Raw genomic sequence first — 26,122 nt, forward strand, 5'->3', positions numbered from 1 at the left:
GGCGCCAGCATCCCGGCGCAGGTGCTGGTCAGGTGGGGCCACGCTGACGACCGCATGTTCTTCCTCCAAAAGACCACGTTGCCTGTGCGCTCCTCCAGGTTCAGTGAGCCTGGAAGGTGCTGAGGCCGAGGATGTGCATTCCAGCCGCAGCCACCCCCCCTCACGACAGCGTTCTGTGGCTGCGACGGTGTCAGGAGGCAGGAGAACGCGCAGGGACCCCAGACGTCCCAGCCCCAGCCCCAGCCCCGCCCGGAGCGCGGTCACCCGGCGGCTCCGGCTCTGTGGATGCTGCAAAGGACCAAGAGGGGCGGCGGGTCACGAGGACATTCAGGGCAGAGCAACCAGCTCATCGCTGGCGGGTCAGCAGGTGGTGGGCCAAGGTCTCCCCGGGGACCAGCCCACACCGCGGCCTGCCGTGCTTTAAAAGTGGCAGCTCGCTGTTTCTCTTCTCTTTCCACTTCCTTCCCGCTTAACTTTAACATTCCCAGCCTCCTGAGCATAAAACCTTTTTTTTTTCTTTTGAATCTTCACCCGAGGATATTTTCCCATTGATTTTCAGAGAGAGTGGAAGGGAGAGGGAGAGACAGAGAGAAACATCGATGTGAGAGACGCACACCGATTGGTTGCCTCCTGCATGAGCCCCGACCAGGGCCCGGGCCGGGGAGGATCCTGTAACCGAGGTACGTGCCCTTGACCGAATCGAACCCGGGACCCTTCAGTCCACAGACCGACACTCTATCCACTGCACCACACCGGCCAGGACTGCATAAAGTCTTTTTTACCATAACACGCACAAGACACTATCATTTCCAGTTTATTTTCCCCAAAGGAAAATGTATGTTACGTTGGAACAGTCTTTCTTTAGTGAAACTTGGAGCCGTCAGGGAGAGCGAGCCAGTAATGTTTTTACCTTTAGTCTAAAACCAAAAATGACTCGGTAACAGGCAGCTGTTCTCTTTCATGCCCAGGTCGGAACCTCCGTGAACCCGCAGACACAGCGCGCTCCCGCTTTGAGGAGACGGCCTTCGCAGAGCGGGTTAGGGTTAGGGTTAGGGTTGGGTTGGGGTTAGGGTGAGGGTTAGGACGCCTCGACAGCTAGTCAAGTCCGTCGTTCCAGCCGCTTACCATTCCTGGTCACTAGCTGTGCGTTCAGGCTCGATGAGCCTGCGATAAGTTTCGAATGCCTGGCACGCTGCCCGAGGAAACAGTCTTACTCAGTGTGAACAATAGGCCTTTCCTGTCTGCCCGTTACCACATTCTTCAAAACCCCGGAAAAGAACTGAAGAACTACTTAGTTTTCATTCTCCCTCCCGCATTTCTTAGTGGCGCTAACACAGCGGTTCTCAACCTGTGGGTCACGACCCCTTTGGGGGTCGAACGACCCTTTCACAGGGGTCGCCTAAGACCATCAGAAAACACATATAATTGCATATTGTTTTTGTGATTCATCACTATGCTTTAATTATGTTCAATTTGTAACAGTGACATTGGGGGTCACCACCACAGGAGGAGCTGTATAGAAGGGCAGCGGCGTTAGGAAGGCTGAGGACCACTGCTCTAACATGTCCAGAGGGAGCCCCGTGTCCTCCCGAACACGACGTGTCTGTGGGCGTCAGCTGCACGTCAGCCTCCGGCCGCGATGAGTCAGGGCCTGCACACGGCCTCGGGCTCAGGTCTGGACACGAGCGATCCCAGCACCGTCCACGGCACCGAGGGCCCACACGCCCCTCCTGCTCGTCCGAACGCTGCTCCCTCCTTGCCAATCGCAGCCCCAGGCTCCCCTCTTTCTTGAGAAGATTATGAAGATGCCCAACCAAGCCCTGGCTGGCGTGACCAGTGGTTAGACCCTGGGCCTGTGCACCGAAGGGTTTCGGGTTTGATTCTCGGTTGAGGACATGTACCTGGGTTGCCAGTTCACTTGTGCAGAAGGCAACTAATCAGTGTGTCTCTCTCACATCAATGTTCCTCTCTCTCTCTCTCTCTCTCTCTCTCTCTCTCTCTCTCTCTTACCCCCCCCCCCCGGCCCCCTTCTACTCTCTCGGAAAAACAGTGGAAAAAAATATATCCTCAGGTGAGGATTTCCAACAACAAAAAGATGCCCAGCCCCAGACTTTCCCTCCTCCTACCAGAACCGGCTTGGGCACAGCCCCAGCCCCTCACACCAGCCCCGCCCCACAAGGCCCTCAAACCCCTCTTGCTGGCTGCAGCCGCCTCCCCTGCACCCGGTCGCAAACCCAGCAGCTGCGCTCCCACCGCCCTCCCGCTGCGAGGCACGGGCAGGGGTGGGGTGGGGGGGCCCTGCAGGACTCGGTCCGTCCGACAGCCTCCTGCTGCTCTAGAGGCGCGGGCCTCCGATCCTGGCTACTCCCCGGGAATAAGTTAACTCCGTGTGGAATCCGTCCTCATTTTCTGCCTTTCACCGGTGCTTCTCGGTGAAAGCCAGCAAGTGCCCTGGTAGCAGTTGTGTGTCACCGTAAGCACAGCCGTCCTAGGGGCCAAATGATAGAAAGGCGATCACAAGAGAAAGGCTGAACAGTAGCAGACACGGCAGCTGAGGATTAGAGAAAGCCCCAGCTGGCCGGCTGGGTGACAGTGCCGCTCTTGGAGCCCGCAACCTGCCAGGCCCCCGTGAGAGCCCTGTACACACTCACCGCCATCGCCAGCCAGGGCTCTGTCGCAGAGCAGGCGTTTTCACGCCCATTGTGCGGATGAGGACACTGAGGCTCAGAGCCCCGTGGCCTTCCTGGCAGCCTCCACACCCACCAAGCACCGGTGCCGGCAGCCAAACTCAAGCCGCCAAAGAGCAGGTGTTTCTACCACAGACACAGACAACGCGGACATTCCTGAGTGAAGCAAGCCGCCCTGCTTCCCAAGCACCGGCCTCTGGCTTTCCCCCCACTTGTCGGAATAAGCAAGCACCTGTTCAGAAAATATTCAATGCTCGGCCCGTTATGAAGGAACCCTGACTGCGGGCCTGTTTCCGATGGGGCTGACGGCCACTTCCTGGGGAAGAGCATGGAATCAGCACAGTGAGCGCAGAAGCAATTCGCACAGGAATGTGCGCGCGTCTTTCCTGAAGGAGGGATTCCGCGTGGAACGGAGAGGTCACGCGCCACCTGCGACCAGACGGCGAGGCCAGGGCAGAGAGTGACAGGGGACGTTCCGCTCACGCACGCCTCGGGCTCAGGACGGGCGTCGCGCTCGGGCTTCCTGCCTCCGGGAGGTTGGGGAGGAGCTTCGGTGCTGGGGGCTCTTTGAAACAGCCAGTCACCTGGTTCCTAATAAAACCTCCTCAGACCTGAGCGGGGAGGAGAGGAGGGGCCGGCCGGTGTTTGGGGGAAACGGGGGCTGTCGCAGCGGCACGAGGAGATCCGAACTGCACTTACTTTCATGCGCAGAAGCTCGCGGCCCATGACTGGCTCCTGTTTCCCCGGAGCAGGCCTTGCAGTCCAGCGGACCGGGGGAAGGAGGGTGTGGGGGTTGCCATGTGCTGCTCAGGTGGCGCCAGGCGGACACGCACCTGCTCTGGCTTCAGCAAGGACAGCGGTTTATTGATGATGAAGTCAACACAAGGGGCAACAGCTAAGTGGCCAGGATGCGGGAAGTACATGAGCTTCGGGGACGACTGAAGTCGTGCCTCGGACAGAGTCACATTCACTAGATAGGCACCGAGGCTCGGCTGGCACGGCTCCGTGGCTGAGCGTCGACCTACGAGCCAGGAGGTTCGATTCCCGGTCAGGGCACAGGCCGGGGTTGCAGGCTCGATCCCCAGTGTGGGGCGTGCAGGAGGCAGCTGATCTCTCTCATCATTGATGTTTCCATCTCTCTCTCCCTCTCCCTTCCTCTCTGAGATCAATACAAACATATTTAAAAAAAAAATAAAAATAAACTGTCACTGAATGAAAGAAAGAACCCACTAGGAAGTGGGCTGATGCTAAGCCTCTCTCCTTACAGACTCCATTCCCACCTGGGGGCAAGGACGCCTCTGTAGGCTCACACCCTACAGCGAGCACGTCAAACTCGCGGCCCATGGCCCTCACGCGGCCACAACGAATATTTCTGTGGCCCAGCCAATAGGACGGTATGTAAGAAACATTTTAATAAAAATTTCGTAACTTAATCTTTACAATATCCTGTTATGCATAATTATTAATAACGAACTACAACTTTTGCTAAGGACTGATGACTGTCGTCGTGTTGCATTCGTTTCCCTACGCGCCTTACGCGCAGGCGCACCATTTCCCTCCATTAATATCAGCAGCGAATGTTCTGGCAGCCGGTGGCCACGTCATTAGTCCCGGACTGACTTGTTTGGTGTGCGCAACAGGAAATATCTCGCTTTCGGAGAAGGAGAAAAATAGGTTTACTTGCATTACGCTTATTTATTTGTGCAGTTATGCAGTGTCTGGTAAGTTAATGTTCAAGAAAAAATATTAATTTTTATTAAAATGTTCCATTATTCTATGTTAATGATGACTCGTTTATTTCAGCCCTTTGTAATCCGCATGTCTCCATCGCAATAAACCTACGTTTCTATGAAAATGGAAGCTTTTGTTTTTTAGCGACACATGCACTTACACCTTGTCTATCCGCCTGTCATAGCCTTGGCGTCCGACACGCTTGCCCTCCAGCCTCTGCCTCCAGGGAGGACGGGTGTCAGTCGCTCTTGGTTCCTGACGGGAGGGCTCAGCAGGCACCTGCCGGGGCCTGGCGGGCGGCTGCCTCCTCTCTGCTGGGCCCGGCATGTGGCCAGCACCCACCCCGTCACAGTCCCCCAGCGGCCACGGAGCCTTGGGAGGGTGGGGCCTGCAGGGGGAGGGAGCCACTTGTGCCCCAGGTGATGCCAGGAGCTGCGGAGGGAGGGGTGCCCTTGAGAGGCCTGAGGGCTCACATGGACGCGTCTCTCGGTGAGTCGCAGGGGCCGCCACAGCACAGCGCAGCCCAGCGGTTCCCGCGGGGAAAGGGGTTTCCTCACAGCACTGGGGGCCTGGCATCCGTCAAGGGGTCCTCGAGGCTGCGTCCTTCTCAGCCCTTGCTCTGTGGCTTCTGGTTTCACACTGGCATTGGGTCGGCGCCCACCCGAACGATTTCGCATTAACTGAGTTGTCTCTTGAAAAGCCCCGTCTCTGGGGGTAGGACCCCAACATGGGAGTTAGAGGGGCACACCCTTCAGCCATCACAGGCCCTGGTAAGGATACTGTGAGGGTGTCCATTGCATGATGCTTTCTTCCAGGTCTTTCTTAGCTGCTGTCAGGGAAAGGGTGTGGCTTCCCTCTGAGGAGCCTGGCTAACGGGTGGTCCCCGGGGGGCGGGGTCTGTGGGACCCCCGGGTGTGAATTTCTGTGTTGTGCCCCCTCCTCTTCCTTCCTGGCCTGTGTGTGTCATCGTGTTACACCTTCGAGGCTCCAGACGCCGCGTGTGTCCTGTGCGGGAGCGTGGGCCAGCGATGGTCCGGTCGGTAGATAAACGAGCCCTCGGTCAGCACCTGTGCTCACAGAAGCAGCGCTCCATCCGGGGAGCCGAGGGCGCCCCCCGCTGAGACGCGCGGCCTCTAACACTCACTGGTCTGCCTCGTCTCTTCTGGAAGAAGCCGGCCTGTGAGTGAAGGTATCAATTCGGGGCATGGGGTGGGAGGGGCCAAGATGTGTCACAAGGTATTTTTTAAGAATCCACCAGCAACTAAGCAAATCCATGCTTCAGTTAGCGCAAACCGGTGAGAGTGGCAGCCCTCAATGGGTTTCCCGTGTCTCTGCCAGGAGGCGGACGGAGTGTAGGGGGGTCGGGTTGTTGCCAGACCTACGGCTTTTTCCTGAGCGTCATCAACTTCATGGGCAGTCATGTCACCTGGCCCCGGGCCAGCCGCCAGCGCTCCTGGATTTGCTGGGCAGGCAGGCGGGGGCAGGCTGGGGGAGCAGGCTGGGGGAGCAGGCTCGGGGGGCGGGGCTGGGGGGCAGGCTGGGGGTGGGAGGCAGGCAGGCGTTGCACAGAGTAGCAGGCGTGCGTGGGCTGTGGAGCGGAGCCCTGTAAGGAGAACGGGCTGTCCCCAGGTGGCCTCGAGGGGGAGGCCTGGATCTGACCAACACTGCCCAGCGGCGCTGCCCAGGCCCCCGCCCCTCCCGCCCCAGAACCCGGGCTGTGCACAGCCACGGTGGACAGGAACCCAAACAGCCTGGGGCCTTAGTTCTAGTTCGTCTACTTACTGTGGTCACCTGACATCTGTGTGCGTTTCTAAGACGCATGCCTGCTTCTGAGTTCTCTGCTGCTCCATTGTCCCAGCTGCACTCAATGACTGGTCCCAGCATCAGTCCCACCAGGCAGCTCAAGGTGCCCCAAGTGCTCCTGCGGGGGCAAAGGTGCTGTGCTCCCGGGTGAGCCATCCGTGCAAGAGAGAGCGGAGTCGGGGAGGGAGGAGGGTGTGAGTGACCCCTGATAAGCTGAAGACTCAGGGGCCATGGACAGAGAAGAGCCCGGAATTCAAATCCACGGCCCAGTCAGGGGATGCCGTCTCCGCCCGCCTTTGCCCTGCAGCCGCGGCACAGCGAGGCCGTCCATCGTGACAGCCGGCAAAGGGGCCTCGGCGATGCCCGGCCGGGCACGCACTGCGACCGTCACGGGTGCATTTACGAAGGCACAGGTGCCAACAAGCCCGTGCTAGGACGTCCGCATTCGCCTCTGACAGCTGGGCTCGGGAGCCAGCTGCTCACCCTCCAGCTCCTGGCAGACCGGCCCGGGGCTGGGGAGAGGCAGGGCCACAGCCGGGAGCCGCCCGCCCGAGCCCCAAGGGGAGGGCTGTGGGCTCCCCTGGGCCTGGGTCTCCGTGCTGAGAAGGAAGACACTTCCTCTTGCAAGTGTCAGAGACGAAGAAACCTTTGGGAGGGAGCAAGGGGGGGGCGGGCTGTGGCTGTGGGCCTGGCGTCAGACCCACAGGGCGACGGCGTCCTCGGGCGAGAGGGACACGCCTGGGCCAGCACGCGTGTGCGGGCCACCATGGGGGCGTTCGCTGCGCCGTGTCTGCTGGGGCTGCAGCATGAGGGCGGCCTCGACGGACGTGTGCTCTGCTGTGCCTGGCAGTGCCCTCTGGTTCGCGCTGGGTAACTCCTTGCTGACCTGGAATCCTCGGCAGAGAGGCCACCTGGAAGGGCCGGCCTCCCCCCTCACCTGTCACTGCAGCGATGGGGGGCGGGGGGCAATGCCAGGCACCGGGCACCGGGCACCGTGGGAGAAGCGAGCGGCGGCGGCCTGGCAGGCCGAGCCCTGTTTCACTTCCCCGCGGTGCTCCCCGGCGGGACTGTTTGTCCGTTTTGAGGAGGAAGAGAACGGGCCTGGGAGCCTACCCAGCAGCAGGGGAAGGCGGAAGCCGCAGCTCCTGGAGAGAAACAGTAAGACTTGGGTTTTGTTAGAAACAATGTCCTCGTTCCCAGCAGGTCAAACCCGTAAAAACTGGGAGGGAACGGGCTGGGGCTTTTACTGCTCAGGGCGTTTGCATCTCTCCTTCCTCCCTTGGCTCCTCCTCCCAGCGCTCCAGGCCCCGGAGCTCCTTTCCCTGGAGAGAAATCCACTCAGATGCCGAGACGTTCCCAGCCCGCCGGCCAAACCACAGGCATCCAAGCTGAGGCCCCGCCGTTAACAAAGCAACGGCGGGAGAGGCCCAGGAGAGACGGGGGCGGGGAAGGCGCGCAACAACGGCACAGGTCCCCGCTTCAGGGCGGCGGGGAGGACAGACAGAGAACTGCTGGTCGGCGTCGGGAGTCACTCAGAACCAGTGCTGACAAAATCAAGAAGCTGTTAGCGACCAGCGACTCTGCCGCTCAGATCACTAGTCGTCCCGGACTCTGAGGCCCTTGAAGTTCATTCCCCACGGTCTGCACGCTCCTCACCTGGGCGATGGGGCCGGAGCCTCCTCACATTAGGAGCCGAGACAAGAGCCTGTCCCTGCCTCTCTCCCCCCCCCCCCCTTCCTCCTTCTCTCTCTTCCTTCCTCCCTCCCTTCCTTATTTTCTTATTGACTGTATATTATATACACGAGAGGCCGGTGCAGGAATTCGTGCATGGGTGGGTCCCATCTCGCCCAGTCCCAATCAGGACCGGCCAGGGGAGGGACAGAGGGAGGTTGGCTGTGGGAGTGCACTGACCACCAGGGGGCAGCTCTGCGTTGAGCGTCTGCCCCCTGGTGGTCAGTGCCATCATAGCGACCGGCCGGTCGTCCGGTTGTCTGGTCATAACGGTCGCTTATGGAGAGAGATTTGTTATTTTCGTTCTCAATTACAGTTTGCATTCAGTCTTACTCTGTGTTGGTTCAGGTGTATAGCATAGGTTAGACAATCAGATACTTACAAAGCGTCCCCCCGATATTTCCAGTGCCCCTGGCCCCACACACAGTGACAACACTACTGCTGACGTCACACGCCCGGGACGAGTCAGTAACCCCCAACCTGCACTTCTCAGTCTCCTGCTGCTACGTCGTTAGCTAATAACCCTGAGACTGCCGCCTCGTCCCGGAATAGCCGTGCTGAGCGGACACAGGTTCTGGTACAAACTGGACTCTTCGGGGCGCCAGCCATCCTCCCCACAGGGGAACGGGTGCACGTGCTGACCGCAGACCCGAGCCTTGCCTGTTGCTCTGCGCCCAGCGGGTGGGGTCATGTGAAGCCGGAGACCCCAGTCTGGTCGGCCCGGAGGGGCTGGGTCCCAGCTTTTCTATAAACTCCCCGGGAGCTCATGCTCCCGCCCACAGTCCCAGTGACGCGTGGGGCTCCTGTTCTCTCCTGGGTGAAGGGCAGAGATGGGCAGCTCAGGGCTGGTTTGGGGTTCGGCCAGGCCCCCGGGGCCCGGTCTCCTGCTTCCTGCTTTACTCTCACAGGTGTGGTGCCCAACCTGGGCGCCTCCCTGTCCCACGCGCTGCCCTCGGGCGCCGTGTCTGTGTTCGCCAGGGACAGGAGGGAGCACCGAGGTCCGGCCATCGCACCTCTCGGGAGGACACTGCAGACGGAGTAACTGAGGCCCGGAGCTGGTCGGCGGCCTGCCTGGGTCAGCCGGGAGGGCCTGGCCAGAGCGTCCCCCCCCCTGCGCCTCGGAGGAACCAGAGCCGGTGCTGCCGCTGGTCCCGGGCGTGTCCCCTGTGGGCCTGTGGCCTGTGCTCCACCCCCACAAAACCAGGCGAACCTCGTTCCCATTGCCACCCAGCCGGCAGCTCCGGGCTCGGAGACTGCAGAGACGGAGGCCCCGATGCATGAGCGTCTAGCCCAGGGGTGGGCAAACTTTTTGACTCGAGGGCCACAATGGGTTCTTAAACTGGACCGGAGGCTGGCACAAAAGCATGGATGGAGTGTTTGTGTGAACTAACATAAATTCAAAGTAAACACCATTACATAAAAGGGTACGGTCTTTTTTTTTTTTAGTTTTATTCATTTCAAACGGGCCGGATTCAGCCTGCGGGCCGTAGTTTGCCCACGGCTGGTCTAGTCTGTCCGAGGCGGGCAGCCTGGAGGTGGGTGTGGTCCATCACAGCCGCTGGGCCATGCAGCACCTAGATCGCCGCTCCCCCCCCCGCCAGCGCCTCGGGTCAGGATCTAAATGTGTTTTGGGAAGTGAGAGAACCTCCGCTTCTATTTCAGTCTCCGTGCAGCCGCCACCCTGCCTGGTTACAGACACAGACTCGCAGCCCTTCTGTTTGCTGCTGGAGGCAGGCACTTGGCCTTGGGGGGGGGGGGGGGGCGCGGCGCGCAGGCAGGGCAGCCGGTTCCACCCTCAGATCCCTCCCACAGGCCTGGGGGCCACAGTCTTTTTAGTTGCCAACCAAGTGAGTCCAGGATGAGAAAGTCGCTGCCCTCGGCCTGGAAGGGATACTGTTAAAGAAACCACAGCAAACCCTGCCCTCCCCGAGCAGAGCCTGCGGCTGCACTCGCAGCTCCCTGTGAGCTCGGCCCCGTCCGTGGTTTTAGGGGGGCTCCGGGGACAGGCCCAGCACCCACTGGGCCTCCAGCACCTTCCGCCCAGCCTCACGCGGCCGCCTATGCAGGGAGAGGTGCGGGCCACTGCGTCCAGGCCACGGACGCCAGACCAGCCCGGGCTGAGCACAAGGCCGCGCCCCCCCCCGCCCCCCACCCCGTGCCGACAGCGCCCTGCAGGCCTCGGCCGGCTCCTTCCAAGGAAGCGGGTTATCAGCCAGACTTCCTGCTCCCAGGCCCTGCCCTGGCATCGCGGCCAAGGCCATGTTTTGGCTGGACCCACTCCCGGGCCTGCGCACATCCCGGGGCGCTGAGCTCAGAGGGGAAGGGAAGGGAGCGGGCTCGTGGGCTGGGTGCTGCCGGGCCCTCCAGGGACGTGGCTCGGTGACCAGCACCTCCGGAGGCGGCCGTGGAGACAGGCTGGTCAGCAGGGCAGGCGGCACAGGGACACCGAGACAGGTCAACGCCACCCAGGTGACGGGCGTCTCCTAACGCGCGAAGTCCTCCCTGTCCCACACTCAGACTTCAGCGTGAAAGGCCTGCACGTCTCCTCCCCGCCCCCCCCCCCCCCCCCCCCGAGGGCCAGGACCTGACATCACCCCCACGGAGACGACAGCAGAAGCCAACGAGCGCCCTGTGCCAGCCACACCCAGGACGACACGTCCAGGGATTCAGCCTCATCTGCTGAAGCCGATGGAGAGGCGAGCGGCACCCCCCTCGGACCTCCCTACCGCCCAGCGCAGGCTCTCCCTCCAGAGCCGCCGCCTGGCTCCTTTCCCGCCGGCTCTCCTGAGGCTGCTGCCACCCGAGGCCCCTCCTGGCTCACGGTCCCAGGGGAGCACACGCCCTCTCAAGCCTCCTGGACCGAGTGGGAGGTCCTCCTGCACGAAGTCACGGACCCACACACCCAGGCCGGCCCCAGGCAGACGCAGGGCGGGGACCCCCCCCCCCCCCCCCGGGGACATCCTGTGTGCAGACCGCGGCCGGGCAAGGGCACGCGGCCTCGTGGGCTCCCTGGCTCGCTCCTCTCTGAGCCGCGGGCGAGGCTGGGAGGAGGCCTCCGCGCCGTCTGCAGGGGCCTCACCTGGGCTTGCGGTGGGAGCTGAGTCTCAGGCCACAGGCATCCCTGACAGTGACGGCTATGGGGGAGGGGCCGCCCCCCAAATACATCACCCACCGCAGGCAACGCCGTGAGGTCACACTGCTCCCGGGAGCCCTGCCGTCTGCTCCCCACCCCCCTTCAGCTGATGCTCATCACCTCGCGGCCGAATGATGCCTGTGTGTGTGCGCGCTTGTGTGCACGTGCTTTGCATGTGCGCGCGCGTGTGCATGTGTGTGCGTGCGTGTGCGTGTGTGTGCGCATGTGTGTGTGTGACATCTCCAGGTGCTGCTGAGATGAGCGCGTCCTTTTCGTCTCCCCGTTCGCCCGGGCACAGGGCTGAGCCTGGCACACAGTGACATTGGCGACAGCCTGTCCAGGAGGATGAACTCAGGCGACCGTAGATTCAGCATCACCTCCTGGCAGAGGGGTGGGGAGGAACTGGCCCGGGTTTTACTTGGGGCCCCTCCAGGCACCTACTAAGAGGCACATCCACGGAGACGGCAGCCGAGCCCACGGGGGTAACTTCGACTCCGGCAGCTGAGTGCCCTGAGCCCATCCTGGACTTGTCCCTGTAGAGGAGCGGACGCTCAGCAGCTCCGCGAGGGGTTTCCCAGTGTGAACAGGGTGGCTTCCCATGCAGCTCAAGGGCTGGGCTGGGAGCTGCTGGGCGGGTGAGCTGGAGTCCGTTCCAAGCAGCGATGGCGGGATGAGATAAACACGGCTGTGATGTCACCCCACAGCCCTGTTTCCTTAGATGCTCCGATCAAACGCCCGGGCAGATGGGCTGTTCTGTTTTGCTTTGAATGACCTCAGCTTTCTAAAATCCTCGTCTGCCTCGCAGGTGACGGGTTTTCCCAGGGACTCGGTTCCACGGTGAGAGGCTGGGAAGCCGCCCCCGCCTCCCGCCGTCGGGTGCCTGGGGTGCGCACAGCAGCCAGTGCAGTGGTGGATGGCGGTCCGAGCCCCGCTCCCGCACCAGATGTTGGCGGGCACGTCTCCCAGGAGGCCACGGGGTCCTGGACTCAAGGCCGGTGAGGCAGAGGCTGCCCGTGGCTCTCGGTGGAGTCGATGCGTCCAGACCAGAGCACTCGGCACTTTTGTGACTAAAGAAACGGTGGGTCGACTTTCACAATGAAAAGCTCCGAGAACGGCAGTGAGGGTTTGATGGGGCAGAAACAGGGTATTGGGGACCAGCTATGATTGCAAGGAATGTTAGCCATGCCTGGTGGCCTGTGATAGTTCTGCTCTGATTGGAGAAGGCACGTGCCCACCTGGCTGGAGTTGCCGTGGGCCCTGGGAGCTCCCCTGGAAGTGCAGATCATCCTGGAAAGATGAGCAGCCTGTGGCAGAAACCAGAATCGCCAGCCCTGTGAAGACCCCGCCTTTGCCTGCCTGGAGGCCTTTGCAAGTCTCCAGCCCCATTGCCTGTGAACTGCCCACTTGGCACACCCTTTGCCCACTTTCCCTGGGATCTGTCCTTCTGCCCAATACAAGCAGCCGGCTGATGGGGGGGAGGTGGGGCGCAGAGCAGATGTTTGTGGGTGACCTGCTGCTCTCCCTGCTGCCGGCAGGACTGGAATAAACGCTCACACAGGATTCAACCCTGTCTCTGCTTCATTGGCGCAGGTAGTGACAGCAGCCCGGACCCCTTGGGTGTCCGATTACAGGTTCAGAGTCTTCTAAGGTGTCTCCTCGCCCCCCACTGTCCCCCTACTACTCCCCCCCCCCCCCCACACACAGGTCCCCTGAACCCAGAGCCATCTGTGCAAGCAGCGGGGGCTCCTCCCTTCGGAGGGGGAGCTAACCCAGACTCTTGCATCAATTCTTCATCCGTGTTGACAGACAGGGCCTGGGTGGGCGAGGAGGGGGGGGGGGGCTCCAGGCACAGCAGAGCTGGGCAGAGCTGTCAACTCTCGCTCCCACAGAGGTGGGACCCAGTGCCTGGCTATCACAGGAAGTGGGTGAACTGAGCGGAATCGGAAACCAACTGTCTGGACTTCAGTGCTGCTGGTGACACTCGATTCTGCTTCCTTGTGCGTCAGCTTCTTCCTTTATAAATGTGATTGCAAATCCTAACCTCACGAGATGCCCTAAAGGGTCGAGTAAGATAGTCCTTGTAAAGCGTTAACGTGGTAAGAGATAACGGGCACGTTCTTTCTCTCTCTGGAGCACGTCCACGTCTTCCCCTCCTCTCCTTCCCCGGGTGTGTCCTCTCTGGCTGTCTTCTTCCCAAACTCCAACAGCCCTTCCTTGGCCGCTGTAACTTGTTTCCTGAGCCCACACAGCCCAGCTGGCTCACTTCTTCTACCTCTGCGACATTCTCAATAAACGTTGGCTTGCATGTGAAAAAAGAAAGCGTTTAATAAATGTCAGCTATTATTATTTCCCACTTGGTCTTAAAGAAACGTCTAATTTTCCTCCGTAATGCAAGGATGGATTGATTTCTCAACTGAGAGTGATGCTGTCCTTCGATGCCCCTCGCTTCCAGTCTCCTCCTTCAGTAATCTGGACCAGTACTTCCCTTCTGCTCTCTCTGAAGGATTAGATGTTCACAACCTCTCCCAGACACAACCACACCTTCCACAACTCAGATGGCAACTTTTGTACAAACCACTGTGCTAGCTGCTGTGGAAAATACACAACAAGCTCCCAGTCAGTGTTTTCCTCAAATTACTCGCTGGCTTCAGCAGGAGAAGACTCGCCGCAGGTAACTGCAGCACCTGAGGGCAATGGTCATAACCATCACAGGATGGGGGGCTTGGTCTATGGTAGAGAGCGCCTGGGAAAGGCCTCTAAGCTGACTGTCATCTGAATCCAGCGGGGCCCGCAGAGCCATGCCCTGGAAACATACCTTGCCAGAGGCAGGTGTGCTGTCAGCCTGACCTTCAGTTCAGGCACCGATAGGTGGGTTTTCATTATCTGAATCCAGCCAAGCACCAGGAACAAACACGCTTATCTGGGCCCACCCAGAAGTGACGATGACAGAGAAGCCACAAGAATGCACATCATCTCCTTTGTCTTGGGCTTTAGTAAAACTCCCTGGTATTTTGCCGTATAAAATAAACACGCTGTATCGGCTCTGGGTCCCTGTCTCTCCATCAGAGGACGGCTGTCCCACCCGGCCCCAGCTTTTTCCTTCCATCTCTGTGTCTGTCTCTTTCTTTCATTTTCTCAATCCCCAGCCGCCCCTGCTCAGGAACCGGGCCGCTCTCTAGCCGTGCTGGAGGCGGAAAAGAGAGAAATATTTATAGTCTATGGGAGAGATTCCAGTACAGTGACCGGAATCCAGCTGTAGTGAACTGTATACATGTGACATATTCTAATTAACTTGAAATATTTCACAGTGGTTTACATTCTACACAGACATCTCTGAATCTGAGTGAATGGAAAGTGGAAACTGGAATTTGAATTAGGTTAATGGTGATGTGACGTTTTTAGATTTTCCAAACAGCCCTTGTTACAGATCTAAATGACCATCCTTCTCTCTTTGTCAGAGGAGGCTGGGAGGCAGGGAGAACACAGACCTCACCCACACAGAGGTGTGACCACGTGCTGCATATGGGGACACTGAGGCTAGGAGAGAGCAAGGGACTTGCCCAAGAGCCAGGATGTGTCTCAGAGAAAAAAAAAAAGCAAAGCACGATGCTTTTGAAAGTGCTTTTCGAGCAGCAAAGTATGAAAGGGCGTTCTTACAAACCCAGGTGTTCACTAAGCAGCTCCCCTGCCCCAGCGGCCAGGCTGGACGCGGGAGTTTGCAGCCATCGGGCCTTGAAGAGACACGAGTGTGAAGGAGTGGGTTCTGGACGCAGCGGGGCGCAGAGGAGCGGTGGCGCCCCGAGAAAGGCGGGGCCAGAGGGCTCTCTCCAGGAGACACACCAGCTGCCTCATAACACTGAGTAGCTGGCTGCTCACCGGAAGGACAAGGAGGGGAGAGGGGAGTCCAGGGCAGAGGGGCAGCGCAGGCCCGGCTACAGACTTCCCATTCCTGGGGCAGCTGCCTGCCGAGGGGACTGAGAGCAGGGATGCGCCCCGGGCAGTGGGCCAGCTCCTGGCGGTGACGGTGGACGGAGGCAGTGAGATCTTCCCCCCCGCCCCCCCACAGTGAGGTCTCCAGGGCGCAGAGGTGGGGATGAGGTAAGAGGAGGGCTAACGAGGTAGGTTAAGAGTTCGGTCACGCTTCGAGCTTGGAGGGGAGGGGAAGATGGGGGTCAAGGATGACATCCAGGCTCTGACTTGGGAACTGGGGGGGACGGTGTCCTTCGCCCCTTCTCGCAGGAGGTGCCTCCACGGGAGCACGCCCTGGCCCATGGCCACTCGAGTCGGGCACACAGCCTGGGAGGGGAGCATGGGGCCCACTCGTCTCTCGGCTCCCCCTCTGCTTCACACAACTGCAGCCACGGAGCGGGGCAGCCCGGGTCCCGGCGCGGAGCCTGTATGGGGGTAGGAGAGGCTCCTGCAGCAAAGCCTGGGCGAAGCGTGTGGGACGCTCACATGGAGGCACTGGGGGCGCCCGCGTTTATCGGGTAAATGAATAAACGAGTGAATGAGCAAAGCTCCTTTGCGGCAGCACTAGATGGGCCCAAACACATCCCAGGAAGAGGCGGAGCAGAGCACTTAACACCATCGCTCATGCCACAGCCAGGGAGAGGAGGGTCGGCTTCCTATGCCTGGTTTCCACTCAGCTCCTAATGTCATAGACTAAAATACCAAGTGCCCTGCTTTCTGGCCAGAAGAAAAGTCCTCCCATCTTTAAAGCCAGATCTCTGGCTGGATTGGGGGACCGTGTTCGTCAGCGTGACGTACGATCCCACGGGAGACCCTGCGTCACGCTCTCCTCTCACCCGCACCCCAGCCTCCTACAATGGACACGGTCCTATGGGGACACGCAGCGGATGTGAACGACGCCCGAGGAATCCCGCCTTACATAGCTGCCGAGAGCACTGGGAACCGAACCTGGGGTCCTCCCCAGGCCTGGGACCCGCCACGGGAGGCAGGTCGGGGACGGCGCCCCTTCGCGCGGCCGGCCTGACAAGTTCAAGCTTGAACGGTGTGTTATCACTTCACCAGGAACAAGCTCGCAGCCTCGCCCCGTGACCTGCTAGGTCACCCACAGATGGGGGGAAGCCGGACCTCAGTCTCCGCCCTGTGGGGGTTCGGGGCCGGCGACGCCACGTCGCGGGCAGTCCTGCCTGCGGCAGACAGCTCAGCAGAATCTGGCCTCTGCCCATGGCGTGGCGGTCACTTCCTGGCCTCTGCCTGTTAGATGACAGCGCATCTTCCCCTCCGTGATGTCACCCCGAGCCTCACAGGCCTTGCCGGGTCACCCCTGGCGAGAACCGCTCACTGGAAACACTCTCAGACCGGAGTACAACCATATGCATGTTTATGACATCATTCTCGGGCCACACAAAAGGATCAACTTAAAAATCAGCCTGCTATGGTTGGTCCAGCATTTAATCGACTCACCCCTCATCCCTGGGCAGGGCCCGACCAAATGATTTCGGGGCCCCACACGGGCCGTGGGCCGGGAGTTCCCACCCTGCTCCACAGGGTAATACAGATGTTCAAATCACTTCCACAGCCCAGAGACGTGGCCACGGCACTTAGCAAAGCCTGGCTGCTGTTTTAGAAACAGGCCTCAAACCCCGATGGGGAGTGACAGGTCTAATGTTTTCCTGCTACTCTGTAAATAGCACGGCGTTCTCACGAACAAGTCACAGCGTTTTGTATAAACAGAGCCTGGCCTCCTCTACAGCGGAGGGCAGCGGAGGGCAGCCCTCGTGAGCTCCTGTGAGAACGCGCCGGCTCGACCCAGAACAGCCCACGCCGAGTCCACTGTTCAGCCCCGATGATCACCAGGCGGTTGGGGTGGCCGAGTTCCCACAGCCCATTTCCTGTAAAAATCCCAAGTGACTGACAGGGAGGACGGTGCCCAGGAAAAGTCAGGGGGGTTGTTTAGCACAGCAGCTGTCGGCAGCCTCCCAGGCGACGTGGTCAGGGCCTTTCATCGGGGGGTCGGTGAGGCCGCTGCCGTCTCCAGAGCACCCTGGCTGTGGCCCCCGTCTCGTCACAAACAGGGAGTGTGGCGAGACGAGCGGCCCGCGGATCGAGGGGTGACCCTTCTCCAATACCTGTGATCCGCGGATGCCGAGGGGGAACGGTGGCATTGTATGTGACCTCTTTCCAGAGGCAGCCTGGGAACCCCTGACGGCTGCAGTGGCCGTAACTGGCGCTGTGTCCCATCCCTGGTCGGTAGGTCCCTCCCAGGGGTGGGGCCACTTGCTAGGGACAGGAATAGGCTAGTTGCTATTTTAGAAAACTGGTCTCAACTCCCCAGAGTGACATTTCTAATTCTCTCCTCCCCTGAGTAACTAGAACCAAGTTCTCACAGATGCATGGCTTCTGTCCCTCAGGACTGAGTCAGGAGTTGGAGACACGAGTGGCCAAAATGCAGCTCCAGTTCTGCTCCGTGGAAAGGGGTGTGGGCTCCGCTGCCGGTGAGCACGCCGGGTCACTCACAGGAGCGAACGGTGCTCTGGACCAGCATGACGCCCACTGGGTCAGACACCCAGCAATCGGTGACTCAGGTCATATTCAAGGGCCCAGTGGTCAGAGGGGTAGAGGTACACGCCCAATGCCAGAGAGAAACACCACGATGGGCCATCACATCAGCCTGAGAGACTCCGGGAGTCCTGTGAGCAACTCCAACCACCTGCGGGTTCACAGCCACTGTCCGAAGGGTTTACTGGTAAAAACCCTGCGGCCAACTGGGATGGGCTGGACTGTGCTCCACCCAAATTCCTATGTTGAAGCTTTAACTTCCTCTACCCTCTGAGTTCTTAGCTGAGACCCTTGTCATAGAAGACGGATCCAGAGAAAAAAAATGAACAGAAGTGGATTAGCATGCATATATCACACATACATGGGTGATACCCAGTGAAAAAGTAGTAACTCTGCACGGTGGCTTAGAACTCCAGCTTAAATTTCATCTTCAGCCGAAACCGGTTTGGCTCAGTGGATAGAGCGTCGGCCTGCGGACTGAGAGGTCCCGGGTTCGATTCCGGTCAAGGGCATGTACCTGGGTTGCGAGCACATCCCCGGTGGGGGATGTGCAGGAGGCAGCTGATCGATGTTTCTCTCTCATCGATGTTTCTAACTCTCTCTATCTCTCTCCCTTCCTCTCTGTGAAAAATCAATAAAATATATTTAAAAAAAAAAAAAAATTTCATCTTCAGCTAAAGAAAAACAACAACAAAAAACAACACGTGTGGGTGGAGGCCAGTGATGGGGCCGTTAGCAGGAAAGGCAAGGTCAAGAGGGTAAGGTTTGTCCTGCAGATTCGAGGAAGTTCCCTTGTGAATTAGTCACCCGCCGTCAGGGGCAGCGGGAGTCACCTTACAACAGTGTGTTCCCACACAGACGCAAATGTCCATAACGAAAGGGAAACTCTGTTTTCAGAGCATCTATGTCCGCTGTTTCCCACAAATAATCAGCTCCAAACAGCCCTATGGCAAAGAGGCATCGTTTGGGGGTCAGGGGGAGCATATTCTCCCTTCAACATGTACTTATCCCCCTGGCTCTTTCCTCAGGGTCACCTTGGGCTGCCCGTGCCCCTGCCCCTCCATTGAAGATGACACCTTCCCCAAAGGCTCTACCCTCTCTGCCCTTCCAAGCCCCAGGCCAGGAGGTGACAGCAGCTCTGTGGACACCGCCCTGGGCCACCGCACTGTCTCCGCTGCCTCGCCCATGCTCACCTGCTGCACACAGTGACTCTGCAGTCACTGCTGTGAGGGCGACATCTGTGTCCTGGGCTGATGGCGCTGTCCTGTCCGTGACGGAGGCGGGACATCTGTGTCCTGGGCTGATAGTGCTGTCCTGTCCGTGACGGAGGCGGGACATCTGTGTCCTGGGCTGATGGCGCTGTCCTGTCCGTGACGGAGGCGGGACATCTGTGTCCTGGGCTGATAGCACCATCCATGACGGAGGCGGGACATCTGTGTCCTGGGCTGATGGCGCTGTCCTGTCCGTGACGGAGGTGGGAGACTGAAGGACACCCCCGCCCCTGCTCCTGGAGAAAGGGTCCCAGGTGGAGTGCCTGCGTCTGGGTGAGCGATGACTGTAATGTGCCGTCTGTGATCAGGAATCACTTGCTTAAACAATAATGTAAGCATCTTTATGTCGTCTGGGCATCTAACTGTATCTTTAGTGCCTGTGTCTTTTAAGTCTTTATCCTCCTGTTCCTGTCTCTGTGACTTCTTGGAAAGAAGGCCTGTTATAGAAGATGTACTTCATCTTACTGTATACCCAGAGGTCAGCGATCACTGACCCTGTGCCCTGAGTCTCACTCTAAAATCTAGAAGGTGAGCCCCGAGCTCCCACCCGACGAAACCCCCCACGGCTCCTCTCTGCTCACGGGCTCATCAGACCCAGCAGGGAACCGGCAGGGACCCAGCTTCCCCTCTGAGGCTCTCCCTGCCCTGTCCTGTGTGTCTGAGAGTAAGTCACAGCCTGAGCTTTGGTAACCACAGTGGCCAACGGGCTGGTGGCTGCCTCCACCCTCCCAGTCAGCATTCGTTTAACCTCACTGCCCTTGGCCACGGGTCTGCGGTTTCTAAGGAAACTGCATGGGCCCCATCAGCAGTTTCCATGAAGACCCGCCCAGAAACTTCCCCACCGACATTCCTAGCTCACGAAGCCCCTCCCCTTAGAAAACAAACTCCAGATCTCACAGGAGGGCTTTCCCTGCTTTCTCACTGCTCTGACGCTGGTCTGAGTTGTCCCCTTTATTTTATTTCTCACTTAATATTGTATTCAGGGGACAGCAGGCAGGCCTCCCCCACAGGCCCCCAAGTGGCTGAGAGAGCGAGGCAAGGGGGCTGGCCTGGCTTCACTGGGGTGGTGGGTGGGACACAGTGTGAACTCCGGCCAGGCCAGTGCTCCTGGAAGGAGCACGTGGGCATCCTATCAGCTTGCCTGGGGGGGGAGGGGGGGAGGAGGGAGGCGGTGGCTGAGCAGCCGTCAGCACACATCAGAAAATTCGGTCAGACTCTATCCCATGCGGCGAGCAAGGGCCATCTCAGAGCGATGCATACCCCATGATGGCATTTATACGACATCTTGGAAATGACGCGGTTTTAGAAACGGAGAGCATGTCTGAGTGGTCGCCAGGGGTGGGGTGGGGGAGGGGGAGCGGGAGGCAGGTGGTCCCGGTCGGCAGCACGCCGGATGGTCGCGTGTCGGGACTGTCGGGACCCTGACTGAGGCGGTGAATGCCCGAACCTACGCAGGTGACAACACGGCGTAGAACTTGGCACACACACGTGAGTGCAAGTGCAAGCGACAGCGGGGAGTTGGAAACCACGGAGGGACTGCATCCCCGCCAGTGTCCTATGGGGAGAGTGCACTTCAGGGTTGCACAGTGTTACTGCCAGGGGCCCTGGCCAGGCGGCTCGCGGTTAGAGCGTCGTCCGATACACCACGGCTGTGGGTTCGAGCCCGGCCAGGGCACATACAAGAATCAACCAATGAATGCACGAGTAAGTGGAACAACTAATCTCTCTCTCTCTTTCTCCCCCCTTCTTCTCTCTCTAAAATCAGTAAATCACATTTTAAAAACTTTAAGAAAAAATTGTTGCCGCGGGGGAAGCTGGGGAGTGGGTACATAGGATCTCTCTATAGTAATTCTCAAAACTGCCTGTGAACCTAGAATTATCTCAGTAAAAACATCAATTTCAATGATTGAGTTAGGGATGAGGCCTGTGGGGCCCTTCAGGGTGAGAGGGAGACCAGGGCTGAGTGCCTGCGAATCGAGCCGACTGCCCATCCGGCCCGGCCCCGGCCCTCCCCAAGTCCCCCCTCAACAGTGGGGCGGCCAGCGTGGGGCAGACATTCATCTTTAGAATGAACCTGCCTGACAACAGGGACGCACCTGTCTTTTCCATCCTGCACCGGCCCCGAGACCAGTGCCCGGCACGTGGTGGACACCCGCCGTCTCTGTAAATGACGGGTGGAGTGGGTGCCCGTACTGGTTCCCGTCCTTCCTCGCCCCCTGGTCTCCCTGCAGGCTCCTGAGGGCGGGCTCAGGCGCACGCGTCCGGGCACCCAGCACTCGGCGCACCGCGGGCGCTCCGTCCACCCCGCTGGCCGGAGGAATCCCGGGCCTCGCTGGTACGTGTTCTCTCAGCGGCAGTCTGTAGAGTTGACCGATGATTATGGGTTAGTAGAAATGGAGGCCTTTTCTCTGGTTTTGCAACGAGCAAAGAAAAATGCCCAACGGGCCCACTTGGCAGCTGCCTTCTGGGCGTCTCTGACTCCCCTTTTCTCTTACCCCTTTCCCTCTGGTTTCTGGATTCCAGAACTTGCCAGAACCAGGACTAGAGGGAGGACAAACCGCTGTAAAGTCTGTTAAGCTACATCCTGGGCCTCTGGGAACTGAGGCACGCTGGCTGGGCTTGACTTGAAACACACACACATAGAATTCTCATCTTAGGTTCCAATAAAATGTAAGTCCTGGCATCCCAAGACTTCTTCAAACTTCATTGGATTAAAAACTGAAATGATTTCATATAGCTCTGAGCCTGGTAATTCTGATTACACAAGCCATACACAGGTAAGTCATGGATTGCACCACTCTATCTATATATGTAAAAGCCTAAGCAGCCATCTGACCGTTCGACCGGTAGCTATGATGCACACTGACCACCGGGGGGCAGACGCTCAACGCACAGGCATGGAAACATGGAGCAGGCTGATGAATCTCAGAGGGAAGCGGGGAGGGGAGAGGGCGGGAAGAGATTAACCAAAGATCTTACATGCATACTAGAGGCCCGGAGCACAGATTCGTGCACCAGTGGGGTCCCTCGGCCTGGCCTGCGCCCTCTCACAATCCAGGACCCCTCAAGGGATGTCAGACTGCTGGTTTCGGCCCAATCCCCGCAGGCCAGGCCAAGGGGCCCCACTGGTGCATGAATCCATGCACCGTGCCTCTAGTCATATATAATAAATTATACACACAGTACAGATAGCATTTTATGTGTAATGATGGGTTATTAAATGGAAATAGCAAAACTCAAGTAAAAACACCCATCTGGCACCTGGAACCATGTCTATGGATTTTCTCCCTGCATCATGCTGGCCTCTCTGGCTATTAGGAACCTATTGATCTCAGCCATCGGTGTTTGCGGCAAAGGAGCAGAGGAAAACCTCTAGAATCCCGACACTCGCAGGTTCCCAAGGCCACCAAACTGTGAGCACCTTCCTACCCTTATCCCACCCCACCCCACTGCCACCCCCACCCCACCCAGCCTCACCCCCATCCCCACCCCACCCCCACCGGCTGCCTCCTCCCTGCTGCACTGGAGGCCCCTGCCCAGGTCCCAGCTTCCAACTCTGACTGGAGGCTCCGTGATCCTCCAACTCTGCACCTCCCTCGTCTAAACATCTCCACGGCTTTCGCGCTGCCAGGCTCTGCCCTGGGCGACAGGCACGTGGGCATGGCCTGTGCTCATGGGCGGGGCACTCTGATGTTCGTATGGAAAATAATAACTAATCAATAATAACACGAGAATAAACTCCGCGTCTCGCACGCTCACACCTGTGACCCCACGCTGGCCGCCCGGTAGGTGCTGAGGCCGGACTTGGCAGAGCTGCCCTGGGCCCGTTTCCTGGTCTCCGCCGGACACACGCCACCCTGGAACCGCGGGTGCTCCAGCCCGAGTAACCGGAGCCAGGCTGTGGGCGCATTAATGACTAACCGTGTCTGCGTGTGGACGGCAGACGCAATACCGGCACGGCTTCGGGGTCCGCCTGGCAAAGGCAAAAGCATACCTTGTTCCTCAGGAAAATATGTTGCTTTCGTTCAACTCTTGTCTTTAAAAATGACTGTGTGGTCGTTGTTTTGTAAGTTCCCTGAAAGGGAGGAAAATTCACTTTGCAATCTTCCCGCAGCCACCCCCTCCCAGGCCCGGGGTGCCCGGGACAGACCGGGACATTCCCTGCAGGTGTCCCCGCCCCGGCACTAGGCTCTGGGATTCTCCCGGGGCCCCACAGTGCACTGCCTCCGCCGCCTGCCCCCCGACTCCCCCTGATCACCTTACAGGGTGGTTTCCCGAAGCTTGAACCCTCCCAGTTTCTCCGACTCTGCAAGTGTAAGCCTCTCGCCCCGCCCCCCACCCCCACCCGATGGATTCACATAAACCAGCTGCTGACACAGGGCAGCTGCGGGCGCACCCATGAAAGCTGCATTCATGAAAGCACATAGACTAGACTGGCTCCTGGTCCTGTACCCACTTTCTTTGCTATTTAACTTAAATGTACACATGTAATGGCTGGCACACAGGTCTGCTACGATCCCCGGCCTGTGAGGGCGTGCCTATGGGCACGGTGCTCGACCTCGGGGCACGCTCAGTCTAGTTAGAGAGCGAAGGGAGCCGACTGTGACTAACAAACAATTACCTGCTGAAACGATACGGTGCCGGCCAGCGTGGCTCGGGGGTTGAGGTCGACCTATAAACCAGGAGGTCACGGTTCAGTTCCCAGTTGGGGCACATGCCCGGGTTATGGGCTCAGTCACCGGTGTGTGGGGCATGCAGGAGGCAGCCAATCAGTGATTCTCTCTCATCATGGTTGCTTCTATCTCTCTCTCCCTCTCCCTTGCTCTCTGAAATTAATAAAAATATATTTAAAAAAAAAAAAACAGAAACAAAAACTATGGGCGGTGACTTCGAAAGGACCAAGTAGCTCCCTGGTGCCAGTCCTTCCTCCCCCCCAGCGCCCGCCTCGCCCACGAGGGATCGTCACAAAGAAGGGCGTTCAGCTGCGGGAGATGGAACCCTCTGAGGCTGGAAGTGAGGGCCAGAGTCCAAGGGTCCAGGGACATCGCGCAGGAGCAGAGCAGGGACAGCAGGGATGCATCTGGGCCAGGGGTCCTGCTCTGGTCCCCGCGCTCCTCCCCCTGCCACCCCCCCCCCCCCCCCCCCCGCAGCAGCTTCAGGCCCTGCCGCCTGCCCGCCTGGGGTGCCGCCTTCAGGGCAGCGGGAGGACTGGGTGGCTCAGCAGGGGCTGAGTGGCTGCACCAGGAGGCAGGCGCTGGGACCGGCCTGGCCTCGGCTGCAGGGCCGGGACAAGGAGGAAAGGCCGGCGTCTCCGGCCCAGGAGCTGTGGACACGGCACAGGTCCTACCTCCTGCCCGGGTTCCAGGAGGGAAACGCCTCCCTCAGAGGAGGTGGGTCTCCTTCTCCCCGGGCGGCCTGGCCCGGAGCTGGCGGGTTCAGGCGTCACCTGCAGCTGACATGCTGCTCACAGCCACGAAGCCGTCAGCCTGGAGCAGGGGCCGGTGACCAGGTGCCGTCACGGGCTCACCTGACAGCAGCAGCAGCAGCTCCTGGATGTGCCAGAACCTCCCGCCGCCACCAGGCCCTCTCCCCGCCAAGAGCCGTCCTCGCGGCCCGCGGGGAGCACGCGGGCCCCGGGTGTGGTCCGGGCAGCCCAGCCTGCCTGTGGGTGGGCCCGTGGGTGGCTGCTTCTCTCCGCGGCAGGCGGGCCCTGACCTGACGACTCCCTCCGTGGCTCCAAGTCCGGGCAGAGCCAGGACCGTGTGCCCTCGGCCACTTCCTCGTTCCTGAGCACACGCCCGGGAGCGGACGGAAGAAGCCAGGAGCGCCGTGTGCCGCCTTCCTCCTGGCCGGTCCCGAGCGTGGCCCCCCTTTCTCACGCGCCTGCAGGGAGGCCACGCCCCCGCTCTCAGGGGTCCCCACTCCGTCCCAACACCTGCTGGGGTCTCTCGCATCCCTTCCCCTCGATCTAGCTCAGAAGTCGTAGCTGAGGAAGGACGCCCTGTCCTGACCTGGCCCCGCCCCACGCTGTCCCTGCGACCGGCTCGTGGCTTGTTCTCCGGGCTCCACTGTGGACTCGGTCAGACCAAGTGCTGCCCGGCCCCCGAAGGCCAAAGCCCCTCTGTGTCCCCTGAGCTGCTGACCCGAGGCCTGACCCGCATCCCAGAGTTCGTCCCTCTGGGGCTTCTCCCAGGGGCTCAGAGCAGTGGGTGGGGAGGGGGAGGTTCTGATAGGGTTCCAGAAGCATCCCCAGCCTCTCCCAGATCCTGACATGGGTTTTCTCATTTCCCTTTTTATTTATTTTTACTTTTTTATTGATTTCAGAGATGGAGAGGGAGAGAGAGAAACATCAATGGGAGAGAATCATGGTCCGGCTGCCTCCTGCACGCCACCCACCAGGGATCGCGCCCATAACCAAGCGAGTGCCCCAACCGGGAACCGAACCGTGACCTCCTGGTCATAGGTCGGCACTCAGCCACTGAGCCACATAGGTCGGTGCTCAGCCACTAAGACTCCCTCTTCCTTAGACCTTGCTGTGTTTTCTGAATTCTTCACAAGGAGCTCATATTCCTTACGAAGTCGGGAAGAAAGACGCTGCTTCTCACGTAGATGAGAAGGTTCCCTGGAACAGGGTGGCTGTGTTCGCAGCGACAGGCATAAAGCACTGGGGTGGGAGGGTGGCTGAGGCCTCTGCCGGGACAGCAGCTCACACATCACTCGCAGCCACAGCTCCTCTGGGCCTGGGGGCAGGCGGGGGGGGGGGGGGCGGACAGGACAGCAGGGGGTGTCCTCGAGGCCTGGGCGGGGGCACACACCGTGAGTGTCTCCGCTAACTGTGTGTCACCGCAGCACAGCCGGTCCTTCCAAGGTCAGCCACACGCCCTGCCACGGGCACAGGCGCCGGCCGGGCCTGACACGGGGCCGGGCTCCCGAGGGTCGCGCTGGACACCGGGAGGCGGGGAGAAGCAGAGGCCAGGGGGGAGAACAGCGCTGTCACTTCCACAGAAGATGTCAGGACGGAGCCCAGGGTGAGCTAAGCGTGAGGCGCACGTTTCCAGGGAAACTAAAAGCAAACAGAACAGGAGGAGGAGAGGGCTCCGCACACAGAAGCTCCAACCAGGACCCACATCCACCCGCAGACGCTTCCCTCCCGGGGCGGCCCGCGCCCGGACCTGGGCCCAGCTGCTCCCCGTGGGTCACGGGAGGTGGGGCGGAGTCCAAGGTCACATGCGAAGAACGTG

At 59.7% G+C, this 26,122-nt stretch overlaps 1 protein-coding gene across 2 annotated transcripts; it reads right to left on the bottom strand.

The window, feature by feature from the left end:
• Positions 1-6,040: 6,040 nt before the first annotated feature.
• On the bottom strand, positions 6,041-25,138 carry LOC118656674. Of its 2 annotated transcripts, XM_036310199.1 has the most exons (6): positions 24,409-25,138; positions 23,503-23,553; positions 22,643-22,956; positions 20,978-21,239; positions 18,804-19,069; positions 6,041-7,366 (listed from the first exon to the last, which is right to left on the bottom strand). In XM_036310199.1, exons 3-6 carry the CDS (start codon positions 22,789-22,791, stop codon positions 7,162-7,164), a joined length of 882 nt encoding a protein of 293 aa, XP_036166092.1. In that variant the 5' UTR covers positions 22,792-22,956; positions 23,503-23,553; positions 24,409-25,138; the 3' UTR covers positions 6,041-7,161. The 2 variants fall into 2 exon arrangements, with proteins under 2 accessions (XP_036166092.1, XP_036166091.1); XM_036310198.1 differs by lacking the exon at positions 6,041-7,366 and having other exon boundaries at positions 18,285-19,179.
• Positions 25,139-26,122: the final 984 nt, after the last annotated feature.

The sequence above is a fragment of the Myotis myotis genome, unplaced genomic scaffold (genome assembly GCF_014108235.1).
Source record: "Myotis myotis isolate mMyoMyo1 unplaced genomic scaffold, mMyoMyo1.p scaffold_m19_p_5, whole genome shotgun sequence".
Classification (NCBI taxonomy): domain Eukaryota; kingdom Metazoa; phylum Chordata; class Mammalia; order Chiroptera; family Vespertilionidae; genus Myotis; species Myotis myotis.